This window comes from Manduca sexta, chromosome 17 (assembly GCF_014839805.1).
Source record: "Manduca sexta isolate Smith_Timp_Sample1 chromosome 17, JHU_Msex_v1.0, whole genome shotgun sequence".
Classification (NCBI taxonomy): domain Eukaryota; kingdom Metazoa; phylum Arthropoda; class Insecta; order Lepidoptera; family Sphingidae; genus Manduca; species Manduca sexta.
Genome location: NC_051131.1, coordinates 7,967,518 through 7,992,635, shown reverse-complemented (window position 1 = coordinate 7,992,635; position 25,118 = coordinate 7,967,518). Strand labels below are relative to the sequence as shown.

At 33.5% G+C, this 25,118-nt stretch overlaps 2 protein-coding genes across 3 annotated transcripts; one reads left to right on the top strand and one right to left on the bottom strand.

Annotated features, from left to right (window-relative positions):
* The first annotated feature begins 383 nt into the window (after positions 1 to 383).
* LOC115443166 (kinesin heavy chain) lies at positions 384 to 16,143 on the top strand. Its single transcript, XM_037439716.1, has 19 exons — positions 384 to 716; positions 2,618 to 2,789; positions 4,862 to 5,005; positions 5,086 to 5,229; positions 5,315 to 5,439; positions 5,511 to 5,764; positions 5,844 to 5,952; positions 6,176 to 6,310; positions 6,498 to 6,670; positions 7,750 to 7,939; positions 8,102 to 8,392; positions 8,734 to 8,895; positions 9,434 to 9,591; positions 9,994 to 10,095; positions 12,257 to 12,374; positions 12,455 to 12,682; positions 12,805 to 12,919; positions 13,265 to 13,405; positions 13,760 to 16,143. Exons 1-19 carry the CDS (start codon positions 570 to 572, stop codon positions 13,768 to 13,770), a joined length of 2,919 nt encoding a protein of 972 aa, XP_037295613.1. The 5' UTR covers positions 384 to 569; the 3' UTR covers positions 13,771 to 16,143.
* A 1,123-nt stretch (positions 16,144 to 17,266) lies between these two features.
* LOC115443127 (sorting nexin-29) lies at positions 17,267 to 23,692 on the bottom strand. Of its 2 annotated transcripts, none has more exons than XR_005112495.1 (11): positions 23,446 to 23,692; positions 22,600 to 22,766; positions 21,858 to 21,985; positions 21,444 to 21,585; positions 21,163 to 21,269; positions 20,337 to 21,078; positions 20,099 to 20,243; positions 19,262 to 19,438; positions 18,890 to 19,035; positions 18,340 to 18,467; positions 17,267 to 18,256 (listed from the first exon to the last, which is right to left on the bottom strand). XR_005112495.1 is itself a non-coding variant. In XM_030168395.2 (11 exons), exons 1-11 carry the CDS (start codon positions 23,449 to 23,451, stop codon positions 18,169 to 18,171), a joined length of 1,971 nt encoding a protein of 656 aa, XP_030024255.1. In that variant the 5' UTR covers positions 23,452 to 23,692; the 3' UTR covers positions 17,267 to 18,168. The 2 variants fall into 2 exon arrangements, 1 of the variants encoding a protein (XP_030024255.1); XM_030168395.2 differs by having other exon boundaries at positions 18,895 to 19,035.
* Positions 23,693 to 25,118: the final 1,426 nt, after the last annotated feature.

The window sequence follows — 25,118 nt, the reverse complement described above, 5'->3', positions numbered from 1 at the left end:
TTCTAAATCTTGGTAATTTCTCTCTTATATTTAAATCATTTTTACAAAGAATTTGGTTGGCTTAAATTTCTTTAAAATCTACGCACTTTTGATTGTTTGCTTATAAATATCATTGTGTAATTCTATGACGAAGTAGGCATTCAAAATAATGCAATTTCTCAACATCATTGCTCTTTAAAAAACAGGCACTTTGTATCTAGTATTTATTTTATCTGACTTACCTGTAATAGGTTTATACAATACCAAAAATTATTTATTTAATTATTATTTATTTATCGTTACTACATATCCATATAAGTTTTTTATTTCAAAATAACTTGATTTGGAACGTAGAGAACTAATCGATTTTTTTTCTTATGTTGGTTACACGTTGTACCTCCACCAATGAAAGACATTATGGGCCTTTCTTATTGAAGAATATGGCCGACATTTTAGTATTACTGTCATGAAGATTTTTCAGTGACTAAATTTTAACTTTGTAGTTCTTCATGCACGGTTTTATGTTCCCCAAACATTTTATTTTTTAATTGCTTAGACGGTGTTTAGTGTAAGCTATTTTGTTGTAAGAAATGGCAGCTGATCGCGAGATTGCTGCTGAGGACAGTATCAGAGTGGTATGCCGATTTCGACCACTGAATGACTCTGAAGAAAAAGCAGGCTCCAAGTTCATTGTGAAATTCCCCTCGGGGCCTGACGACAATTGCATTTCTATAGGGGTGAGTAGAATAAAATTTACTCCCCTAATATTGCTTCCCTGTATCATCGCCCTAAATTAGATCGTGATGACTAATACATTGCGAGCTGTTCACCTGCTACGAAATGGCCTTTCTTTTCTATTCCGCTTCGTTGATTATGATTATGATCGCGTAAATTTCAAGAATTTAGCCGAATATTGAATAAGTAAGAGCGATCATCTTTGTTTTGTCGAAAATCAATACAAATACCATCACGACCTTGACCTAAGTATTCTTCAAGCATATTTTAGAAGAATATGTGCATAACGTTTTTGTATTATTTGTTTTTCGTATAGCAAATATCTATGAATATATTTTTTTAACCATGTAGATTATGTGTTGATAAAGATTTTTTTGACTATCCCTATTTATTTTATATTTTAAATGAGTTGTTATGTTATGACTACTATTCTTATTAGAATAATTATTATAAATAGTTTTAGGTGTGGAAAAGTTTGATAGTTTAGAATTTAGATTAATATAATTAAATATTATTTTACAAATAGTATGAGTGACCCATGTAAATCACTGTTTTATTCAATCCACTTTTCATACTAAAATAAAATTACTACACACCTTTTAATTCTTTAATATGCATACAGTTGGCATTATGTAATTTTGGTAAAGGAAAGCTCAGCCCATTTTACAAATAGCATCAGAGTAACCACATAATTTCTCTCAGAAATGCTATAGTAAAAAGAGGCTATATAAAATTTTCAAAATATAATATAGTTTTGTGATGGATTTTATTCTACAGAGACACAGTATATGTTAGAGTTAGTATATGTAATATATATGTTATTTATTTTTTCTTGCTTCAAAATTCCAACAATGAAAAATACATGTTTTCCCAAAATTGCAATACCAGTTGTGATAGCTGGTTTTCTTAAACATTTGCAACATGCAACTCTACATTTTAGAAAACTTATGACCTTATTTTCTCATGTTTATAGTAGAATATCATGGTATGACAGTGTCAATATTGAATGTGGATCCCCGGAGCTCATGCCACAAAACTCATATTAATAATCCTATGGGGTTTTGTAATTTATTTTATTATAATATAATATAATAATGAACCTGCATTGTGTTCAGTATATTATAATAAAACTATACCACAATTTGCAAATTACAAAATAGCATTAAGACCATTGAAAGGTTCCTCTGTTAATATTGTATTATCAGATTATGTTCAAACTGAATTATAAAAATATAATCCAGAGTGCTGAGAGAATACCATCCTATTTGCTATAACAAGTTTTATGATTTTGTAAAATAAAGTATTTCTTTGCTTTAATTGTAATAAAGACAGTGAAAGACCAATTGTAAATTTGTGCAAGTTAATGCACATAATTAGATTGCTTCCTGCAGAGGAACAACTTAGTGCTTGTCTAGTTGATGATGTCATTTTACACTTATGATGGCCTGATTCATGCTAAGATGTGTACCAGACTTAAAATTCCAGTTCTAAATTTAAACAGCCTTATTAAAGCTGACTAACAACTTGAGCTAAATATGGAAATGTATTTTTTTTTAAGATATACTATGAATTGTATAAAAATTGTTAATGAAATATCAAGCTTTATTTTCTGAATACCACTTATTAGGAAAAAAATATGTAGATGAATGTAGATAGTAGTAATGTGTAGATGTAAGCATTCTCTACATCTTTATTTTACACACATACTATGTTAGTATTGATAATTACTAATTAAAAACTAACCCTTTCAAATACAATGCTTTATTGTTGATTGATTATGTGACAAAACATTAATATTATAAACATTAGAAATGCATAATTATTATGTTATGTAATTTTAAGGCTGTCACAATGGTAATAATTAATTATTTATGGTTTTATAAAATACTTCCAATCCTTATAGGGCAAAGTATACCTGTTTGATAAAGTATTCAAACCAAATGCAACTCAAGAAAAGGTCTACAATGAAGCAGCGAAGAGTATTGTGTCTGACGTACTTGCTGGATACAATGGCACCATATTCGCATATGGACAGACCAGTTCTGGTAAAACACATACCATGGAAGGTGTCATAGGTATGTTCAATATGTATATTATTATTATTTTGTATTTAAGTCTTGTAAATTGTAATCTATAGATGCTATTATCTTGTTTACTTTGCACATTGGTGGAAGTTGTAGTGACATGAAAAGATATTTTTGACCAGGTAAAAAGAGATAAAGATTTTTTCACATTAAATGTGTTACATGAATTCCCTGTTCCTTTTACTATAACTTATATTTAAAATATGGTTATGGCTCACAAAGTAACAAACTTGAAATGTCATTTACTGTAATTACAATATTTTTAAACTATATATTTTGTTCCAATCCTTTAATTTTTTTAGTTATAAAATGTAATTATTCACACTTGGTGAAGTAACAGCTGAAATTTCATAACTTTTCTCCACTTCCTCCATATGCATTTGAGGCCAGCCGTTGTGTAAAAGAACTACATAACGCACATGCCTCTAAAACTAGGTTTTATTTTTGTAATGACAATAACATCAGGATGTTATGTAACACATACTTCACCAGTAACATTACATTCCATAAAGAGAAATTTGAAATTGAATTATCTCAGTGGATTCTTGTATAACAATAATCATTTTGTCATTAATATAATTTGTAGAAATGCATGTTTATAGCCAAAATTGATTAATTTATGTGTGTTTTATGTACTAGTGAGGGTGTGTCTTGTATTTGAAAATCAATTATATTTAATATAGTGAAGATCTGCTAATGAAATCTAAATAAGTGTTACATTTCAGTTTTAGATTAGAAGAATATGGATATCAATAATAAAAATATCTGGAGTGTTTTATTGCTTTAATACTCACTTTATTGATTTAAAGGTAACATAAAGGTCCCCAGGTAGTTTAATTAAAATGTGAGTGATTTTAATTGGAGAAGCACATGTGAGATAACCAATAATCTCTAAACTAATCATCATGATTGGATTGTAGTGAATGATCTACAATGGTCCTCCTTACCCCAAATCCAAACCAATATGTATGGCACAACATACATTGTCATCTATGTATATTGCAGTAATGATTTAGCTTAAATTTTACGACTAGTCGCATGGCTGACGTCATCCGCCTCGGAGATTTAATCAATTCTATTCATGTTAGAAAACTCAGAAGAAATTATGCCCTTTTTTGGAATCTGATCCTGGGACGAATTCAAGGATTTCCCTATCCACAACTTCATGTCATTTGTTAACTACAAAGAGCATTTGTAGCCAGCGTAATTACTGGATATATGAGAATTAACATCTCATGTCTCATGGTTGCAAACACAATGCAGAGACAATAAATATTATGTTATTCAAAGTTCTGGTTGTTGCAAAGTCATATTGTTTACCATCAGGTGAACAGCATGTTCATTTTGTCATAAAGTTGCAAAATAATAAAACTACTATGACACCCATTAACCTTATTATTATATAGGGTGGAAATAGCTTAGCAAACAAGAGATGCATTAGTTGAACGTGTCCTAAGACCCCTAATAAAATATAAGATCTATAATGAATACCCAGGGTAAAATGTCTCATATTGGAGGAGGCCTATGTCCAGCAGTAGACAAAGATATATTATAGGCTACTGATGATGATGATGATGATGATGAATGAATACCCATTGAACAAAATAAGACTGTATGCAGGTTATTATTTTTCTTCACAGATGAATAGGATTTCTGCCTTACCAAAGGAATCTTCCAATTAATTTATGGGATGCATTTATTTGGATTATATGATTGCAAAATAAATAAAATGATTATATTATGAAATTTCTACAGTCTATAGGATAATTTTTTATACTTATGCTGTATAATATTTATACATAAACATTTTATGTAACACATATGTGTTTCTTTCCTGATAACATCTTCTGAGGTTCCAACAATTTGTGAAATTCCCTATGCTGCAGTCAAATATACATGACAGTTGCAACTACCCACAGGCTCAATACAATAGTATTTTTATGAGATGATTTTTACGAAAGAATATTATGATAACAATTATTAAATTAAGGACAAACAAAAATAAATGCATTAAAAATTTTCATTTTCATAAAACTACAAAAATTCCCAAATAATACTTGCAGGTGATCCAGGTAAACAGGGTATTATTCCACGGATAGTTAATGATATATTCAATCACATCTACGCAATGGAAGAGAACCTTGAGTTCCATATTAAAGTTTCATATTTTGAAATTTACATGGACAAAATCAGGGATTTACTAGATGGTAAGTATTTTATTTTGTGTCTGAATAATAATAGTTTGTTATACATAATCAATATAATCATGGGTTTCTTATTATTTTAGTCTCAAAGGTGAATCTTAGTGTTCATGAAGACAAAAATAGGGTCCCGTTTGTAAAAGGTGCTACTGAACGTTTCGTGTCAAGTCCTGAGGAAGTATTTGAAGTAATTGAGGAAGGAAAATCAAATAGGCACATTGCAGTCACAAGTACGTAAATTTATGATATTTACTAATTTTTTAAATATAATTAACTATCCATTACTGTATAATTTATTATTGTGAATATTTCCAGATATGAATGAACATTCATCAAGATCTCACTCTGTCTTTCTCATAAACGTGAAACAGGAGAATTTGGAAAATCAAAAGAAACTTTCTGGAAAACTCTATCTTGTGGACTTGGCTGGTTCCGAAAAGGCAAGAAACTATATAACCGTTAGTTGTGTATACAATATGAATGATTCTCACTGATTATGTATTTCTTGTAGGTATCTAAAACTGGTGCTGAAGGTACAGTGCTGGATGAAGCCAAAAATATTAACAAGTCACTTTCAGCTTTGGGTAACGTCATCTCGGCATTAGCAGACGGAAACAAGTCACACATCCCTTACAGAGATTCAAAATTGACCCGTATTTTACAAGAGTCTCTTGGTGGTAACGCCAGGACTACCATCGTCATCTGTTGTTCACCCGCCTCATTCAACGAAAGTGAAACTAAGAGCACACTTGACTTTGGTAAAAGGTATGGATTTGGAATGTTTAAAAACCTTTCCTTATTGAAATTGGTTTTTGTAAATATTGATTGTTGACATATATTTTAGAGCCAAGACTGTCAAGAATGTTGTTTGTGTCAACGAAGAGCTCACGGCTGAGGAATGGAAACGTCGCTACGAGAGAGAGAAAGAGAAGGTGGCTAGGCTGAAGGGCAAGGTGAGTTGATCTTGCAAAACACAGATTTTTTTCTAATTCAGCCTCTTAACAAAGAATTATTGTTACAAGTAAGAATAATCTTTAATTCAAGTAAAAGTCTGTGACAGACATATGCTACGATGATACCATGAGCGTCATATTTTAAATTTTAATTATATTTGAAAAGGATAGTTGAAGGAAAAGTTTATAGTGTAATATAATACTGATTTTTTATTTTAAATAGGTTGAGAAATTGGAAGCGGAGCTGAACCGCTGGCGCTCTGGTGAGACTGTACGGCTGGAGGAACAAGTCAATTTGCAGGAGATTGAAGCAGTCACTCCTGTCACATCCTTCATCGAAGAGAAACCCCCGGCGCCTGTAAGTGACTGCATTATGTATTCCACGACTACGTAACATTGTGAATATACGATAATCAATCGGCCTATCGCCGTCCGCTGCTAATTTAGGTATCCTTTAGTAAATACCAATCTTCGGTCGTTAGCAGCCCGCATCCATCCTCTACCTTGGCTTTTTACAACAAATAATGAACGACGATTATTTTTAGCCGGTACCCGTCGCAGTGGCCAGTGTGGTGGAAGACGCCGCCATGCAGGGCAAGCTGGAAGCTTTATACCAACAGCTGGATGACAAGGATGAGGAGATCAACCAGCACTCTCAGCTCGTCGAGAAACTCAAGGACCAGATGATGGAGCAGGAAGAGCTTATTGCTTGCACAAGGTATTTGATTTCCTACTTCTTTTATGTTTATCCACTATAATATATGCAATAATTGCATAGATATGATCTCAATGTAGGATAAGTAAAAAAATTCGATCCTAAGTCTGATAATTTCGAACTGATAATGAAATAAATACTTTTTCGATGGCTTATAATATCTGTACGAGGTATTTATTAAAATTGCATTAATGAAAACGTGGACAAAAAATAGGAAATTATTTCGAAAATATTAGCCACCCGATACAATATGACGTGCGTGTTGCACCAAGAATGTGTGCGAAACCAATTAGTCAACATATAATTGTGGCAATTTTAGTCATGATATTATTTCACCCAGTTTTCCTATATAACGCAAGCAATTAAACATATCTGTAACTTAAGCCAAATTTGTCTTTACTCAAGGTCATGATTTACCCAAATAGGCCTAGGAATATAAATTCATATAAAAGTTATCAACATACATATTATGCTCATGTTGTTATTCCAGACAGGGACGGCTGAGGGTTTATTACGTTACCCTCTTATTTTCGTTCAATTTCATTGCATTCTAATAACACAAATATTATATATATGGTTCATTTTCCTTAGTCTTTAATCAGTCATTGTATCGCATGTGGAATGTTCTTGAACACTCGAACACGAGGTAACTACTAATGCAGATAGCTACTGCATGCAGGACCTATGGCATGGGTGAATAGGAAATGTCACGCATTCGAATGCGGACTCTGTAACGACCAATGAAAATAGACAGATTAGATAATAAGACGCAGCTTAATGAAATTTCGTCCAACGGCCATCACTCTGTTTCTTTTTTAATAAAAAGACGAATTTAATATGTCATGTATAAACTGCACTGGATAATATTTCTCATTATTATCATACAATCTGGTAGAGTTCGTAGTTAGGATCTTTGTACTTTTGCCTTATTACTTTTTTCTTTATAATTCCACAAAACATAAACAAATGAATTTAATTATACTGATGACCATAATGTATGTAGCAGACGGTATTGCACAGCAAAAGCTATTAAAATAACATAATATATGTGTAGTACAAATTACTATTTTATATTGGTTTAGGCGCGACTACGAAGCCCTGCAGGGTGACATGAACCGCATCCAGCAGGAGAACGAGGCCGCCAAGGAGGAGGTGAAGGAGGTGTTGCAGGCGCTTGAGGAGCTCGCCGTCAACTACGACCAGAAGTCGCAGGAGGTGGACAGCAAGAGCCGCGAGTGCGACCAGCTCAGCGAGGAGTTGCAGACCAAGCAGGTGATCTATTGACTATTTATATGTATAATGTGTACTTGAAGTTGTTTTTCCAGACTTATTATTATTAATTTCCTATTTTGCACTTACTAATTTAGATTGAATATTATAGAATGCTATAAGCTTACCCACAAAGTAGTAACAACATTATACTTTATTGAACAGAGTGCCCTTGCGAGTGCTACGTCAGAGTTGCAGCAACTGCGCGACTTGTCTGCGCACCAGAGGAAGCGCATCGCCGAACTTCTCACAAACTTGCTGAGAGACCTGGCCGAGATCGGTGCCGCTGTTGGAGGATCCGAACTCGACTTTAAGCTAAACGTGGACACTGTCGGCAAACTGGAAGAGGAATTCACAGTAGCTCGTCTCCACATCAGCAAGATGAAGAGCGAAGTCAAAAACATTGTCCAACGTTGTCATTCCCTTGAATCGGCCAACATTGACGCCAATCAAAAGGTAAGTGCAAATTATTTTATTTTTAAAAGTCATATATTAATTTATAAAAGATGTTATGTTAATTTGTATGAATTAGGTATCTGATTATGTCAGATTCGCGCCAGATAATAGCATAACTTTATAAACATAATTTTTAAACCAACAAGAAACACAAAGACAATGCTAATATTGTTTCTACAAAGATGATTGCAATGATCAAAGGCTAATTGAACTTATACAATACTGTGTTTTCTATATGAAATAATTTTGTGAGATAAGACACCTACCTAATACCACACAAAATGATCACCTGATCATAGGCCCATTTTTACTTTAACCCGATCCATATGTATCATGAATAGATCGAAGAATACGAGCGTTCGCTCGGCGAGTGCCGTCTTCTCATTTCACAACACGAGGCGCGCTGCGCGTCTCTCGCCGAGTCCATGCGCGAAGCCGAGAACAAGAAGAGGCAACTGGAGGAGGCCGCCGACGCGTTGCGAGAGGAATGCGCTCGTCTGCAGGTATGAGTTAGTCAAATATGGGTTATAGACTGGACAACTTCTTTTAAATGTAAAACTATATTTGTTGAATGGTTAAATATCATTCATTCGGATTTTATGTCGGCATTGATGAAGGACAGAATGGTGATAAAAGATCAAATTTGTCTTTTATAAATTTTGTTACCCATGACACAGGACTTGTGCATTAGAGCGAGATCAGGATTGCGTGTCACTTAAATAAGTTAAAATTAAGTCAAGTTTTTATTAGTTTAATGTGTTAAGGATATTTTATTAAATTATGTTCGGGTACGATCGATATAAGTTTCAGTTTAATTAATTTACGTGGGCTCGCCACTGCGCGAAACGGTGCACTTAGGGTCGCAGTTTAATGTTATTAGACGCGACGTATTGCGTGACTAAAATCACTTTTGATATCGATTTGTGATAAATAGTTAAGAATAAAAGATTAGTCTTTCACATAAAATAATAATAATAAAAAAAAAAGTAGTCGTGCAAATGAGTGGTCGTCCATGTGGGTGATGTATGTGAGTGGTGGCAGGCGGCGGAGCGCGTGCAGCTGGCGGCGGCGGAGGACTCGCAGGTGCGCGGCGCGCTGGAGGCGCAGCTCGAGCAGCTCCGCGCCGCGCACGCCACGCAGCTCTCCGCGCTGCGCGACGAGCTCGCCGCGCTGCAGCGGCACCACCAGGACCTCAAGGAGTGAGCCGCCTTACTGCCGCATCGCACACTAAACTACATCACACTTAACTCAATTCAACTGTCTTTTTACACGATAGTCTTATTAAAAATACTTGCCTTTGTTGACGCTATTCTCCATCTGGTTAGAATTAAAATCGGTCTAGAAATAGAATATCTAGAAAATTCATGATAGTAATCTTAAAATTTATTTCCTCAATTTAAATTTCTGTTATATAATCGTGATAACTAATTGAGGATAACTTTTTAGCATTGTTTTCTAAATTATTACAACAAATAGATGTATGTGTTGATTTCATATGAAGAATTATCCTGTTCGAATACAGTGCTGATTCATTACTTCACAAACCAAAAGATAAACATGTTACCGAGAATTTTTATAATAACATGTTATTTTCCCCGCAGCACGTACCAGGAGCTGACCTTGGCGCGCCAGCAGCTGCAGGACGACTACGAGAAGCTGAAGCGCGAGGAGGCCGACAAGTCAGCCAAACTCAAGGAGCTCATGTTAGTCTCACGCTCGCCCCGCCGTAATCTAGACAAGGCCGAGAAAGAGGTCGCCAACCAACAGATGGTGCTCATGGACGAAACTGGCACTTTCAAAGATTTAATTAAATCTCCAAAAAGGGATAAACTAGGCTTCAGCTACCCATTCGGCCACGATTTTGAGAAAATTACGGACAAAGAGGAAAAGTCGCTCTCGGCAATTCCTAAACCCCCACCTGCCCGGCACTCCTGTAATATCCACCCCCTCCAGCTGCATCTGATCATATCCGTCACCATGATCTTGCTCACCCACCGATACCCACAAGTAGTTGTTTTAGTTTAAGCTTATACACTCATCCCCCATCTTGAATTTATGCATTTATTAGACAATATGAGTTTCAGTGCCTTTTTAAATTAACTAATTGATCTGATACAGCTTTTTACTTTTTAATGTGTTTAAGGTATCTGTGCTTTAATTTTACGAACTGGCTTACACTACACATCGTGGGCTATAGTACAAATTAGGTATTTTATGTATTTGTAGGCTAAATAAAGTCGTAATTATTTTTTATACTTCGTTAATATAAGTTTAATATTTGCGTGCGTTACAATTGAGTCGCTTATGCATCCAGTCATAATTTTCGTGCTAGTCTTCGACACATTTATTTTCTCTCATATGTGGAGTTCTACCATCTTGTTAGTCATATGCAAGATATTCTAGTCATATAATTCTTTGGGGGTAGCTGTTATCTGATATCAAGTGAAAGAAAGGTGATATTAGTAGTTGTTAAAAGTGTACAAGTTACGCAGTATTATAAGGTCGTGCTTGAAACATATTTAATAAGTTTTGTTAACCATAGTTGCATATAAAAGTAGTGAGTAGGTGAAACTGTTAGTGCATCGCCTGTCGTAATGCGCGCGCGTCTCACTGCCATTTTGTGTTTTTAGCTTTAATCTTCTTGTTAGATGTTATTCAAAATAGTTAATGGTGCATTATTTGCATATAATTTATTTGTCTATTAGTTTTAAAATGGATATTTATTTAAGACTTATTTGATTATATAGGCAAAAAGCAATAAATATACTATTATCTTAACGAAAATGCTTGCACAAAGGTGTAACAATGTCTTCACTAAATTATTTTCATGTACTGTAAATATTGCTGTAAATAAATATTACTCATTCTATTGAGAGTCAGTTAGGTAGTATTTTATCAAGAATATTTTTTTACAAGAGGTTATCACAGAATATATTATCTCGACTCAGAATTCGTGGTTAGGGAGCATAATATATTCGTCTCAATATAGTTTTGTAATCATGTTCTAAATAGAGATTTTTCATATAAACAGTAATTATATGTAGAGAATTGTTATTAACTGAATACTATAACAATAATTAATGGATAAAATAATATGATACTATTAAGAATAGGCGACATGGAACCATTTAGTAATCATTGACATTCAAGGCTTCATCTACCGCATTTGTGACGGAACATTCCAATATGTGCATTTATTATTTTTAAAAAAATCACATAATATTTTGCATGTAACATTACTCACCATATCCTGTATTCCTGCCTGTTACGTCTTTGATTGCTGATAAACGTATTTAATTGCGATGTTATCCCTAGTGTCCGTGTCACTTCCTTAGCACGTATGCACTCGAAATGCCGACGAGTGATTGTGAGGGTTTGTTTGAGCCGATGCACCATTCACTTGAAGTAATAAATGTCATTACAATGTGCATACAACTCAAACATACCAAGCCTGTCCTCGGGACTAGTAATTTATGTTATATTTTACCTGTAGACTATTATCTGTCCCAGTGTTTTAGTCCAAATTGCTCTTTACTAGGAGCTGTATAACGTTCAATGAACACTTCAAATACATTCCATGGTCTGTGTAAGTAAGACGTAGACGTATATAGTGCGAGGTCTTGTAATGCCTTTTGCTTTTTAATTTTGAGTTGTCATTTTATTCCGCACGTATCCCATTCATATTCATTCTGCCGGGGGTTGGCATTTCTGAGAGATACGGCAAGAGCGGTGAAACTATGTATATGGATGGGTTCGTGTCGGGACGTAAATAGCTCAAGTATTTTCGCAGGTAAACATATTTAGCTTCAGTGTTGGTAGTAGAAATATCGGTTCTCCGTTGTGACTATTACTGTTTTAACACAGACAAAGCGTGGAGCGGCGTGAGCAGGCTCGCGCCGATCTCAAAGGATTGGAAGACACCGTGGCCAAGGAGCTGCAAACCTTGCACAACCTGCGTAAACTGTTCGTACAGGACTTGCAGGTGAATGCGCATTTCTACATCTACTTTTAAAAATTGAAATACAGGCACTATTTTTGCATCATAACTAATTTGTCCCACAGGCTAGGATAAAGAAGTCGAACAATTCGGAAGAGGGTGCCGAAGAGGAGGGTGGCTCGCTCGCCCAGAAACAAAAGATTTCATTCCTGGAGAACAACCTGGAGCAGCTGACGAAGGTGCACAAGCAGCTGGTGCGCGACAACGCGGACCTGCGCTGCGAGGTGCCCAAGCTCGAGAAGCGCCTGCGAGCCACCATGGAGCGCGTCAAGGCACTCGAGACCGCGCTCAAGGTACGCACTATACATAGCTATGCTATGATAATCGTATCTCTTTGTTGTGGTATTTATTATTACAGGAATTATTGTAATTGTTTTATTGTCGAAATATTTATGACGCTTTTTATATTTTGTAGGAGGCAAAGGACGGCGCAATGCGTGACCGTAAGAGATACCAGTTCGAGGTTGACCGAATTAAGGAGGCTGTGCGCGCCAAGAACTTGGCTCGACGAGGACCACAGGCGCAGATAGGTAAATATCGTAGACCAGTCATTAGTATAATATAATTTGTAATTTAATATTTTTTTATAGTAGATAATGTTATTGTGGATTTGGTTTGTAGCTGGAATATATTGGTTCAATAGCAACAGTATTATTTTACAAGTTGGGAAAAAATTAGCAGTTTTGTTGATGTGTTTTATATTTTAAATGGGGTTTTTTTGGAAGCCTGTGAACGTTTCTTATCTTTTTTTATTTGTCTAGTCTTGAATTTTATCAAATTTGGCCACATTGTCCACAATGGAATAGCTCGAAGCCGTGAATACTGAACAAGTACTGAGCTGAGCAACAGCTATAGCGTGTACATTTGTATTGCAGCCAAGCCGATCCGTGCGGGCGGCGCGCACCTGGCGAGCGCGGGCGCGGGCGCGGGCGCGGGCGCGGCGGGCGCGGGCGCCGGCCTGGCGCGCGCTGCGCCGCAGGACATCAAACGCAAGTCCATCATTGTGGGCGCGCGAGGTAACTACTGCACGCGATACGCGATTACACACATTTACACTTCTACTTGATCAATATTTTTATTTTATATATTTGTTCAAAGTATTCGGCGATCCCTTCTGGATTATGGTGACATACTTTAAGAATTTTTATATAAATATGTATAGACATAACAGTAAAATTTTTGTATAGTTCAATAACTTTATAATGGAGTAAGGTGAAGAATTTCAAAAATACTTTTACATTATTTCAGTGTACTGTAGGTATGTGAATACAAATGATGTTACTATCGTTAAAAATTATTACTCCTTTATTTGTTCACTGCTACATACAATAATTTTGTCCTGATAACTTATAAATAATTATGAATTTCAGATGAAAGTTGAAGAGATCGCCGTTGCATCGTAGAGAATTTAAATGAAACTTTATAGACGCACCTCAAAAGGGCGGCGAAGATCATTCTTTTAAAAATTATATCCATTATAATATTTACTATTGTGTGTTACGAAAAGCCTAAAATAAGCTGCAACAAAAAAATATCGTAGAGTTCTCTTAGGCTTATAACTTTCGAGCTGTCTATACTTAAGCGTCTGTAAGTGCACGTGGATTTAGATAGAATAGCTTTTCGCCGATAATAGGTTTCATGTAAATTCGATATCGGCTAATGTTATTACCCATGCAAAAAGTATTATTGTGAGCTAACGAAAGCCGCGACGGTTGTTGCCGTTTTTAAGTGATAGGAATGAATAAAAAATATTTTTATGGAATGACAAGTATTAAATTTAGTTTCTGAATACAGCAGTGCTTACGTGCGGACTACGTTAAATCATGAATGATAATGCCTTACCACATACTCATGGGGAGAAATGTGGCCAACTGTGGTATGTCTAAATGTTCAGTACAAAAATGCCGAGCCAGTTACCAAATGTGTTAAATTAAATGACACCGAACATAAATTGCAGCCCATTTCTATCCCATGAATTGCATAAATAGACATTTTAAAGATGCAATTATTTGTCGTTATTGTTAAGATCAGCTGTGAATTACTTACTAACTTGCATATGCTACCGCACAAATAAAACTTAAAAAAACAAAAAAAATGTATGTTATGGTCGGCCACATTATGGATTCCACGTGTGGTGGCAAATGCATAGCACTGCATCTTCATGTGTAGTTGTAGTTTAAGCTTCTTTGATATATATTTTTATATATTGTGATAAGCGTTAATATGCCGACATCCGAGCATTTATTTTAGTTAACGAAACGAAACACTTCTGAGTATGTTAAAAGGTGTCATGGGTGATAACAAGAGGACTCCAAAATAATCAGAATGATAGACTTAATGCATTGTCCGTATATCCCAGTGGTTTTGCAAAGGTTACATGTGCGTGTGCCTGGGCGACTTGCTGCTATGAGCAAGTTCACAGCTTCTAGGTACGGTTTGCGCTAGATGGATTCGCGATACGATTTTAGTGGGCGATTTTTATATTCATATTTGGAATATGAAAATCTCTTTCAGCTAAAAGCTTTTTGATCCCGTTATAAATATATTACAAGACTTTGTATTACGTTCTGTAGTAATAGCATAATATAATTGTATTTAATAACATTAAAACTTTGAGAACAATACAGGATTTGTGAACATCAAAACCTAACCCGATGTTTATTGTTCGGCATAATGTAAGATTTACAATTAAATTTCTATTTCTACAGAACTTGACTCAATATGCCTTAACGTTAAAATAGAACCCGTTGAACTTTTGCAACACAATAGATGATTATAAATGGGGTTATCATTCATAGCACCTCCCGCTTGGCCCCCTGCTGTGCTGCGTGTCATCATCACTTCGCTTCTGAGCTGTGATGTTTAGCAAATGTTTAGTTTATATTGCGTCTTTCTCGTAACGATGTCTCGGTAGTAATTTTAGTCATTAAGATACAATATCGGTCCCTATAATAGATAGGTAATAAAGATGGCAAAGGCTTAATTTCTAATAAAATAAATGTTTCCATAGCACGTTAAATTCGTATATATTCTCTACTATATTCATAGTTGTTTCAATTTCATGAACATAAAATCTGGTTTTCCAAAAACATACAATACACTTGGATTCGTAATTTAATAATTGGTTGAAGTTCTCTATTTGCTTTTAAGATGCATTAGCTTCATACTAGATCTGTAACTTATGTAAGTACTTATGAAATAATCACGCGAGAGCGCAGTCTCGCAACAATTTCCACACCAACACTTGTTTTATTTTGTAACGTGTCCAAACATACTGCGTCTTATGAGGAGTTATGGAACTATGGCCGACGAAATGTCCAGAAAACCAAAGACAAATCACAATTTTTAGATTTATTTATTGTTTGAGGTAATTACCAGCTGAAATTTAATTTAAGCCCCGAATTACTCAATGGTTCCAAAGCTCCTTGATGTGTTGCAATACATTTATATCGTTTAGATGTAAAGTTATACGGCCGACATTAACAAACGATCGTGATCGATATCTCCCTATGTTCTTAAAAATATACCAATTAAAGTATTATGGGATGGGATGTTTTAACTTTATTCTGATTGGTGCATTTTTGCGATCGACCTAGAGATATGGATTAAGATCGTTTTATAAATTCGGCCGTTAGTCAATTATTTCACTTTTAAGTTAGATACTTGATTTTATTATATTTTATTTATTGTATATCATAAAACTAAATTATCTCGTTTTTTGTCACTTTAGAAGTATACTACGCTTTTTTACATACCTCTATTTATATTATTTTACAATCATGATCAAATACACCTATATTTTCCATTAAAAACTAGAGATGTCTACAAAGATGCATTCCACGAGGAAAGCACACCTTGTGTTTGTTTTAAGGCTAAAATATTTTGTTGAAGAGGCTATCCTCTGTTTCCACTCGCCTGTTGCATAGCTGTGCAGCTGCCGGCGGCGGGAGGCACGGCTCGCGCCGGCGGACGGCCGGTCCCTAAACCGACAGGCTTGCCTTTGCACCAAGTGATTTAGTTTGTATTGACATCTTTTGTATGATGTATTTAATATATGGAAAATTCTCAAAAAGAGTGTTTTCTTGATTTTTATTTATTACAAAAATAAAATTATGAATTTAATTTGCTACAATGTATTTTTATTTCTCAACTTCTAACGAATTATAGATTGGACTCCATAACATGTTCCTTAACGGAATAATGGTTCAGATGATATAAATGAAAACACACGTAAATCAAATTAATTTATATTTTTTAATAAATATAATTTGCAATAAATTTTCCATATACAGTTATACATAATTTTATTTTTATAACAATCTAATATACTGTGTTCTTGACCACGATGACTTATCGTTATCACTGTCAGGGGCATCGGCACAAGTGAAAGTGAATTCTGCAACCGTGCATTTCCATAACACTGACCAAGAACGCAACCATATACACCTACATAATAATTGTTTTCTCAACATGGTGTTTATTTTGTAAACAAAAATATACCGCTCCAATTACATAATATGTACGTACAATATTAATATCACAGTATGATACTTTACTATTACTGAGGCCTATTATTGAAAACCGCCGATAATTTAAATTTATAATACAGTATGTCTCACATTTTAACGTCTCAACAAAAAAAAGGTTTAAGGCTGAGGTCTGCAATGTAATTGTATTATGCAGATACAAAATTGTTCAAAATCGCAAGTTTGATATCCTTTAAAGTGCATGAAAACCATAAACCAAGATAACTTTGTCCAACTGTTGATTCTGAAGAGTGAATTTAGGCACAAGTATTTTTAATAATTATACTCGCATAAAAGATCCTGGTTTATTGCTGGAAAATATTTTTAATTTTGTCTGAAACAGAGCAAGTTTTTTTTTTTCTGCAATTTTGAAATTTATACTCCGGGACTTACAAAAATTAGACTGTAACAATCAAATTTTTTACATTTTTACACAAAATATGATATATGTAGTATATGAGTATGTCTAGGATTTTGAGTAATATAAGCAAGAATTAAATTATTTTAAAAAAGCATAAGCCGAACTAAAACTGATATCATGGGATATGCACCTCATTGACTCCAATAAAAATTAAATTTTCCAGTGTAAATATATTAAAACGATACACTTAAAGTACGCGGCAGCTAAAACCTTCTTATGCTCTAAGAAGCAGCAATTAATGCTTCCTGGGGAGTGCACCTACCCTTATGGAATATTTATCCTTTACGTTTTAATTATACTTATTTACATAAATATATCATTGCTATATAATTATTACACAATATACAAACGAATTTAAAGCATTGTTCCTTTGACTATAAAATACGTAGAGATTAGTGTACTTCTGTTGTTTGTTCAGATCATCCATAAGCCTCAATTGGCGATAAAATTTGAGTAACAACAATATCATTGAGCTTATCTTGTTCACTTGTCAGCCATACTCTACATATTTTGTAATCAAAATATATTAACATTCACTCTGTAAAATCTTATTAAGACTAACCAACATAATTAATAAATATTATTTGTACACATTAATTGCTGGAATTTTCACATAATGTACTTAGTTAAATGTATACAGTAAAATACAACATAATGTAAAATAAAATAATACACAAAATACTTATTTGGATATTTGGAAAGGAACTAACATCGTGTTAATTAGAAAAATCGCCAAATTTTATAACGTTCAACTTCATATGCTTGAACATCGAACTTTAATCTGCGTTGTAGCAATTTTTTTTAACGTATAATGTGAAACTATGAATACCCATCAAAGTGCATTGTACGAGGATACTGATTCGTTGGAATGTTGACGTTCAAGGTTGTTTAATCCATTTTCTCTAGAAACCGATGACGTTCTACAAAAGAAAAATGTTTTCTCTTAAAATGTATTTTAATAATAGGGGATACTATGTAGAAACTTTTATAAAATATTACAAACCCAAAGAAAGGTAGTAAGGTGACGAGGTGAGCGCGGTTCCTACATTCCCTTAGCTCCGGCAGAACTAGGAGAATGTGTCGAAGGTAAGCCTGCAGTGCGATACGGCGTTGCTCCACTAAATGAGAATCCTACAATATTATTGCTTTTTTGAGTTCACATGAATAAATTGATGACCAGAAAAAAAAAAGTTCATTACATTGAAAAAGCGTTGTGATGTGAAGGATGCCTTTAGTGTATAATGCAAGTTATTGTTTTAGTAATTTCTCTTTTCTTCCACCTGCCTTATTCCCCTTTGTTATATTTTTTCTAAAATGTGGGCTGCGTGCAACACATTTTTGTGTATTGCCTGTCACCTGACATCAACATTCTGGGCACCAACCACACAACATTTTACACGACTTGAGAATCGATCCCAAGGTTCCCAGTTTAACGCCTCCGAATACAAAACAATATACTGACACTAGATAAGTTAAGCGACATTTGATTACTAATATCAATAAGTGTATTATTTGATTATTTAAAAAAATATTAAGAATGAAATCCACATAACCCTACTCGTTTCCTCAATGTTTTCTTCGGCGGAAATTTGTAAGTTGCAATGTCGGGATGACATTTCTTTAGTTGTGAATGTAACTCATAGAACTTTGCGTATCTGTGGAATACATTCCACTCTTCTGCACCAATTTTCAGGAAAATCTAAAATCAAAATACAGTGCATTTTTCAAGAACAGATCGCAATCGCTACTATTAAATCGCTTGTGAAAATGAACCAATCAGAACAAAGTTTATTTGACATGCTTACAGGCGACATTCTAATTGGATTCCTGGATTCGATCCGAAGATTTGGATTGTTTATTAAAACGGGCGTAAGTCGGTGATAAGTAATACTATGTGCATGTGTAAAAATCGACATCATTATTACCTGATAAACATGATACGAATGTGTTTTCTTCCCTATTAAAAATGCACTTGGTATATGAACTTTAACATTCGATTGAGGATAATCTAATACTTCTAGGCCAGAAGAGCTTTCTAATTCTTGCAATCTGTGTTGTAAATGTTGATTGAATTCCATAAGTTCCGCATGCATCTCAGCTACCTAAAAATAGTTTATTTTTTAAATATTATAAATTTCTGGTTATTAAAAAGATAATCTTACTGTTTTTGCATCTATCCATTGCAATCATATTTTATATTATCGAAACAGTGTTATAAATTGCAGACAATTATAAAAAATGGCATTAATAATTATAATTATAGATAGATAGTTGGTTAAGCATTAAATTGCCCATTTAACTCTAATATTGTGCGTCTAAATTTGACGAAAATTATACAATGAAATTGCTAGTGCAAGTGAACAATAGCTTATCTTAGGTATTTATTTAGCGGTTAGTAAATACTTTTCAGTTGGACAAACAGAAAGTTGCCACGTTAATATTCAGTGTTTATATTATGTGAACATAAGATAAAATAAGCCAGAAACAGTGTTCCATGCTGAATAAATACCACGTGTAACTACCTTATTTTTTAATATTGATAGACATTCACACTGATTTGGTTTATGTCGGCCTAAGTAGCCACTTTAATTAAATTGGAAATAAATTATGAAAATAAATAATTAAATTAATAACTAAATTATATATACTAGAAAAATATGGATTATTATTATATTACTTTCTAAGGGAAATGTGCATGTAATCACGGAAGGCAAAACATTTACATCTAATTGTGTGTAAATCAAAAATAAACATTATTTTACCTGCACCAGCTTTCTTTCATATTGATTTACTTCATCACTGTCTTGATTATTTATTTTCTCAGTACTAGTACCGCTTTTTAAAGCTATTCCCATTTCAACTGCAGACATATAATGTCGCAACTGTTCTTTTAATCTATCATTTTCCCTAAAATAGATAATAATAATCTTATTAAAGTATCCATAGCATTGTCATCGTTTCTATGCAGGATTTTCAAATAATAGTATAAATAATACTAACTTGCTTAAATCCATAACAACATTTTCTAACTTCTGAATTTTTTCCTTACTAGCTAATTCTATTTGGTTACATTTCATTTGCAAATTTAAAAAATCTTTTTCCCTACTTTCTAAGATGGACATCAAATTCTTATTATCAGGTACGCTTTCGTCCTCTGTAAAACAAAGTTCCAAACAAGATGTACTCCCATTAATACTGCCTGCAACTTCCTCGCTGTCACTTTCTGATATTTTTAAGTTATTTATGCTTACTTCAGATAAATCGTCTTTCACTACGTTATTTACGTCGATACTGTTAGACGAAGAGAATATTTCTTTTGCACACTCCGAGAGTTTGGTGAGAATTTGCGATGGACTGTCTATACCCTTGACACTGTCAGGAAAGAAATGCCTGAAACTGCTTTTATATTCTGAACTGGTGGGCTCACTGGTTGAAGCTGCTTGAGGCATGATTTTCGGATCAGGTGAGTTGAGACAAGTGGCAGGAGCACTCTGCCACGTTGTGTCTTTGTCCGGCTCTAAGTTCGGCAAGTAGTTTACTTGGTTATTAGGTTGATTTTTCTGTTCATTTTTATCAAAAGATATAACTTGCCGAAGTGGTTTTCTTTTTAAATTATTAGAAGTCTTAATGGGCACAGGCAGTGGTATGACATGTTCCTCTCTGTTTATCTGGTTCGATTGTTGTTGTGAATCATTTAGTTCTGGCCGGTCAATGGATAAGGCGAACAAAACAGTTGATAAGCCTGAAACATACACAGTATTATATTATAAGTGTTCTTTGTATCAAGAGTGTTATTTATTAATATTTTGCTAGTTTTGACTTCTACCTGATGCTATTCCAGGAAGTTTATGTGAAATTTCTGGACACCTCACCAAGGCTCCTTCCTCATAATACTCCATCAATAAACCATGGCTGATCCAGCTTTGGAGATACCTTTAACATTTCGATTTATAATCAAAATATAAGTACTATACAAATACATAGATAATAAATTATGTTTGAACAGTTATTTGTTCAGTAAATTCATAAAACCCAAAAAGTTTAAAGAAAGTCAAAGTCTTACCATTTAAAACTATGTCATAAAACAGAACTGAATTAAAAAGTTACCTTTCCAAAGATCGTTCGTTCAAGGCAGCCCTTAAAAAAGCCCTAAAATATCCCAATGGTGTATTTATATTTGATAAGATTTTGAACCTTTCTTTTTCATGTTTTGTTAGATGAAGGCAGGTATAACTCCAAAGTGAATTACCTGCAAAATATATTAAATACTGTATTGTCACCAGTAATAAAAATATCTGGATGAAAAGGTGAATTATAGGTTTTATCACATTTGGGAAAAATGTAAAGAAATTTAAAATTTTCAGAAACACTTTTTATGGGGCAATCATTCCTTTTTATTTTATAAAGAACAAAAATATATAATCTGATATGATTGTATTGTGTCTAATTACACGGAAACTAGTCAAAGTTAAATGTAAAATATAAATTAGGCAAAAGGAAAGTTAAGGTTTATCTCCTTACCAACATTTATTATATTGAATGTGAAGTTTAAACCAGCAGTGACCAAGTTCTGAATTGTAGAGTTTGCTAAGTTTGTTCTAATGCCATGGCCAAGTACTTTTTCCCATTTTTCACAAAGTAGAATAATTCTAAAATAATTAAACAAAGTCTGTCAAAACATATTTTAAATACCAATTGAAAATATGTATGCTAAAACTATATTACATATTTTAGTATGTGTGACTTTTTTTAAAGATCCTTGTAAAAGACTTCTTTTTTATACAACTAAATGCACAGACATGCAAGCCACACACCTAACCATAACTGGCACATCAGCCCATAAACAATAGACAAAAACATAAAACTTGAAATAACAAGCTGTATGGCTCTGGACTGAACTCTATACCCTGAGACATGAGAAATTAAGTCTCAGAATTCCAAATAACAACCTCTTTCAACCAAAACATAAATATGCTTGCCCATTGCTGTTTTTAGTAGCATAAATTTGTTCAAATGACTTTACCACACATGGTATTAAGTGAAGTTAAGCCCAAGGAAAATATGTACCAGCAAGAGATGACCTATTCTTTGTATGGCAGCACAAATAGACACTGCAGTTTATTCAACATTTAGTAATCAGTAATCCATGCATATAAATTCACACTGTAAATAATATTTTTGCTGATATGTTTTATATACAATGGATACTAATAACAAACTACAGACATGTGACATTGTTAAGAGTCAAATATTCATACAGTACCTTGTATCATCTTCAGTAGCTAACTCAGCTTTGCCTTTGAATCGGTGAAGGCAATTTTGCACACATTTGCCAAGTTCATCAAGGATAATTGTGCCAGTTTCAAAACGTCTCTTTGCTTCTTCCTTGCTATCAATAGTGCTAGCTAGTGTGTTAAGGATTTTACTGTTCTGCCATGATCAAGAATAATAATATGTACTATACAAATTGTCCAATGTGAATTTTTTTTAAACTGAATGTCTGATCATAGTTATTTAGTGGTGTATTGGTATGGTTATTATGGAATTACTCAGATGATCCAACCTACGACTTAATAAAACTAAGTATTGATTCTAAATTATGAAAAATTCTCTGTATTTTTATGTATCCAATACTCATTTGTATTCTAACAAAATAATTTATGGTCCTAACAACACATAATTTTCAATAATCTCAAATCAACACAAGCTTTTGGTTTGTGTGTGAGATCATTTCAAATAGCATAGTCCAATAAAATATGTATGTTTATATGTCTCGAACTGGCTTAGTGAATTTACATTTACTGTTTTGTATTTAAGCCTGTGTTTATTCACTAACAACAGTTTATATAATAACAAATTCGCGATTTACAAAGACCAAGATGCAATAATATATTAAAAATACCCTTTTTCAACAATTTGAGAGACAATTTCTATTCGCAAGAAGCCAAGATAATTTTAAAATTCATACACTCTGTATAATCTTGTTTTTACATTAAACATATTTATATCGATGATATTTAATTGTATATGTCTACAAAATACATATAAAGAATATATATAAATAAGGATATGCTATGTAATGAAACTTAAATCATATAAAGTATCTTACCATCATTCGGAGATAAAATTAACTTTTTGGTAAATATATAGTAAACAAAAAACCATAATACGACAGGCAATAAACTAAAAATCTCTAGAACACTAAACAAAATCCATTTTAATAACAGTTAATATTCAATAAATAATATCTTGCAGTTAAATAGTACAGCGGAGAAGTTTATCCACAACCACAGAGACAAATAAATCATAGTGATTATCATGGAGTAAGTAATATACTACGTAAGAAGAGGCGCATAGAGTAAGTAATATACTACGTAAGAAGAGGCGGCACTTAGTACATTGAATTTGAGCTCACGCACACATACGTGAGCCCAGTAGAGTTATATTTTGTACCAATATTACGCAGAAAAAATGACACGCAAGGCTGCCAACTTACTATAAATCTGCTCATTTCTAGGGACGTTCCTTATTTAATCGATATTATCGATAATTTTGTATCGACAGCTTTATATCGATAAAAATTGCTGACCATAAATCTTACACTGGTATAAATTATGATTGAATTTAGAATATTAAAAATAAAACGTCCACAATTTTTAATAATTCCCTTTTATTTAATTAGAAAATACACAATATTATCACGTGAATTTCTTATGTATAAATTGTATAATGTTTAGGTCTCCTACTTAGAAATTCATAACACTCCAGTTTTCCATTATTTATTTCCAATTTTATATGGAAATTGTCAAATTCGATACCTTACAGATATGATCTTTTTCCGTCCAATCAACAATAACTATGATACAATTATTGCAAGGGCAAATTCATAGATTTCGCACGTGCCTTTTTGATTAGGTTACTAAGCATAGAATTGAAACTCCATAATCTAGAGTATTCTCTTCAACGACTACCTGAGTTTGTAAATTTGAATTAAATATACATCACTTTTATGTAATGTTTTAAATCATAATATAAATTTTCTGTTACCGGTGTGGATCAAGTGGATACTTAGCCATAAATATGTTTGACTTTGGGTACTTTTGTATGCCACAAACCTCACATTTTTATACACATTAATTCTTTTCCCCATTCTCGCACACAAAATAAATAAACTACACAAATGTAAACAGAATTAGTGTCAATATCTCGGAATAATAAAAATCACTATCTTGTAACACACACTACACAAATTCCTTCTAGAAGAAATATACACAAAACGGAAAAGCTGGCTCAACTCAACATATTCGACATAAAACCTAACTTATTATTGAACATAATCGCAATTATACAATTTTTTTTGCAAATAAACTTCAACAATGACAAATCTACCGTCAATAATGGCGGCAAATTATCAACTATCATGGTAGCCAACATGCTTTAATTTTTTTTTTGGATTATTATGTTGGTACAAGATGTTACGATGAGACGTCCTTTTGTCACCCAAAACTAAACTCTATGTAACGGCATTAAGATATATAATCATTCATCATTACACAAAATGTTCTAAGTGTCCACCCCCTGAAGAGGCGGCACTTAGTTCATTGAATTTGAGCTCACGCAAACATACATGAGCCCAGAGTTACATTTTGTACGAACATTATGCAGAAAAAATGACACGCAAGGCTGCCAACTAACTATAAATCTGCTCGTCTCTAGAGACGTTCCTTATTCAATCGATAATATCGATAATTTTGTATCGATAGATTTATATCGATAAAAATT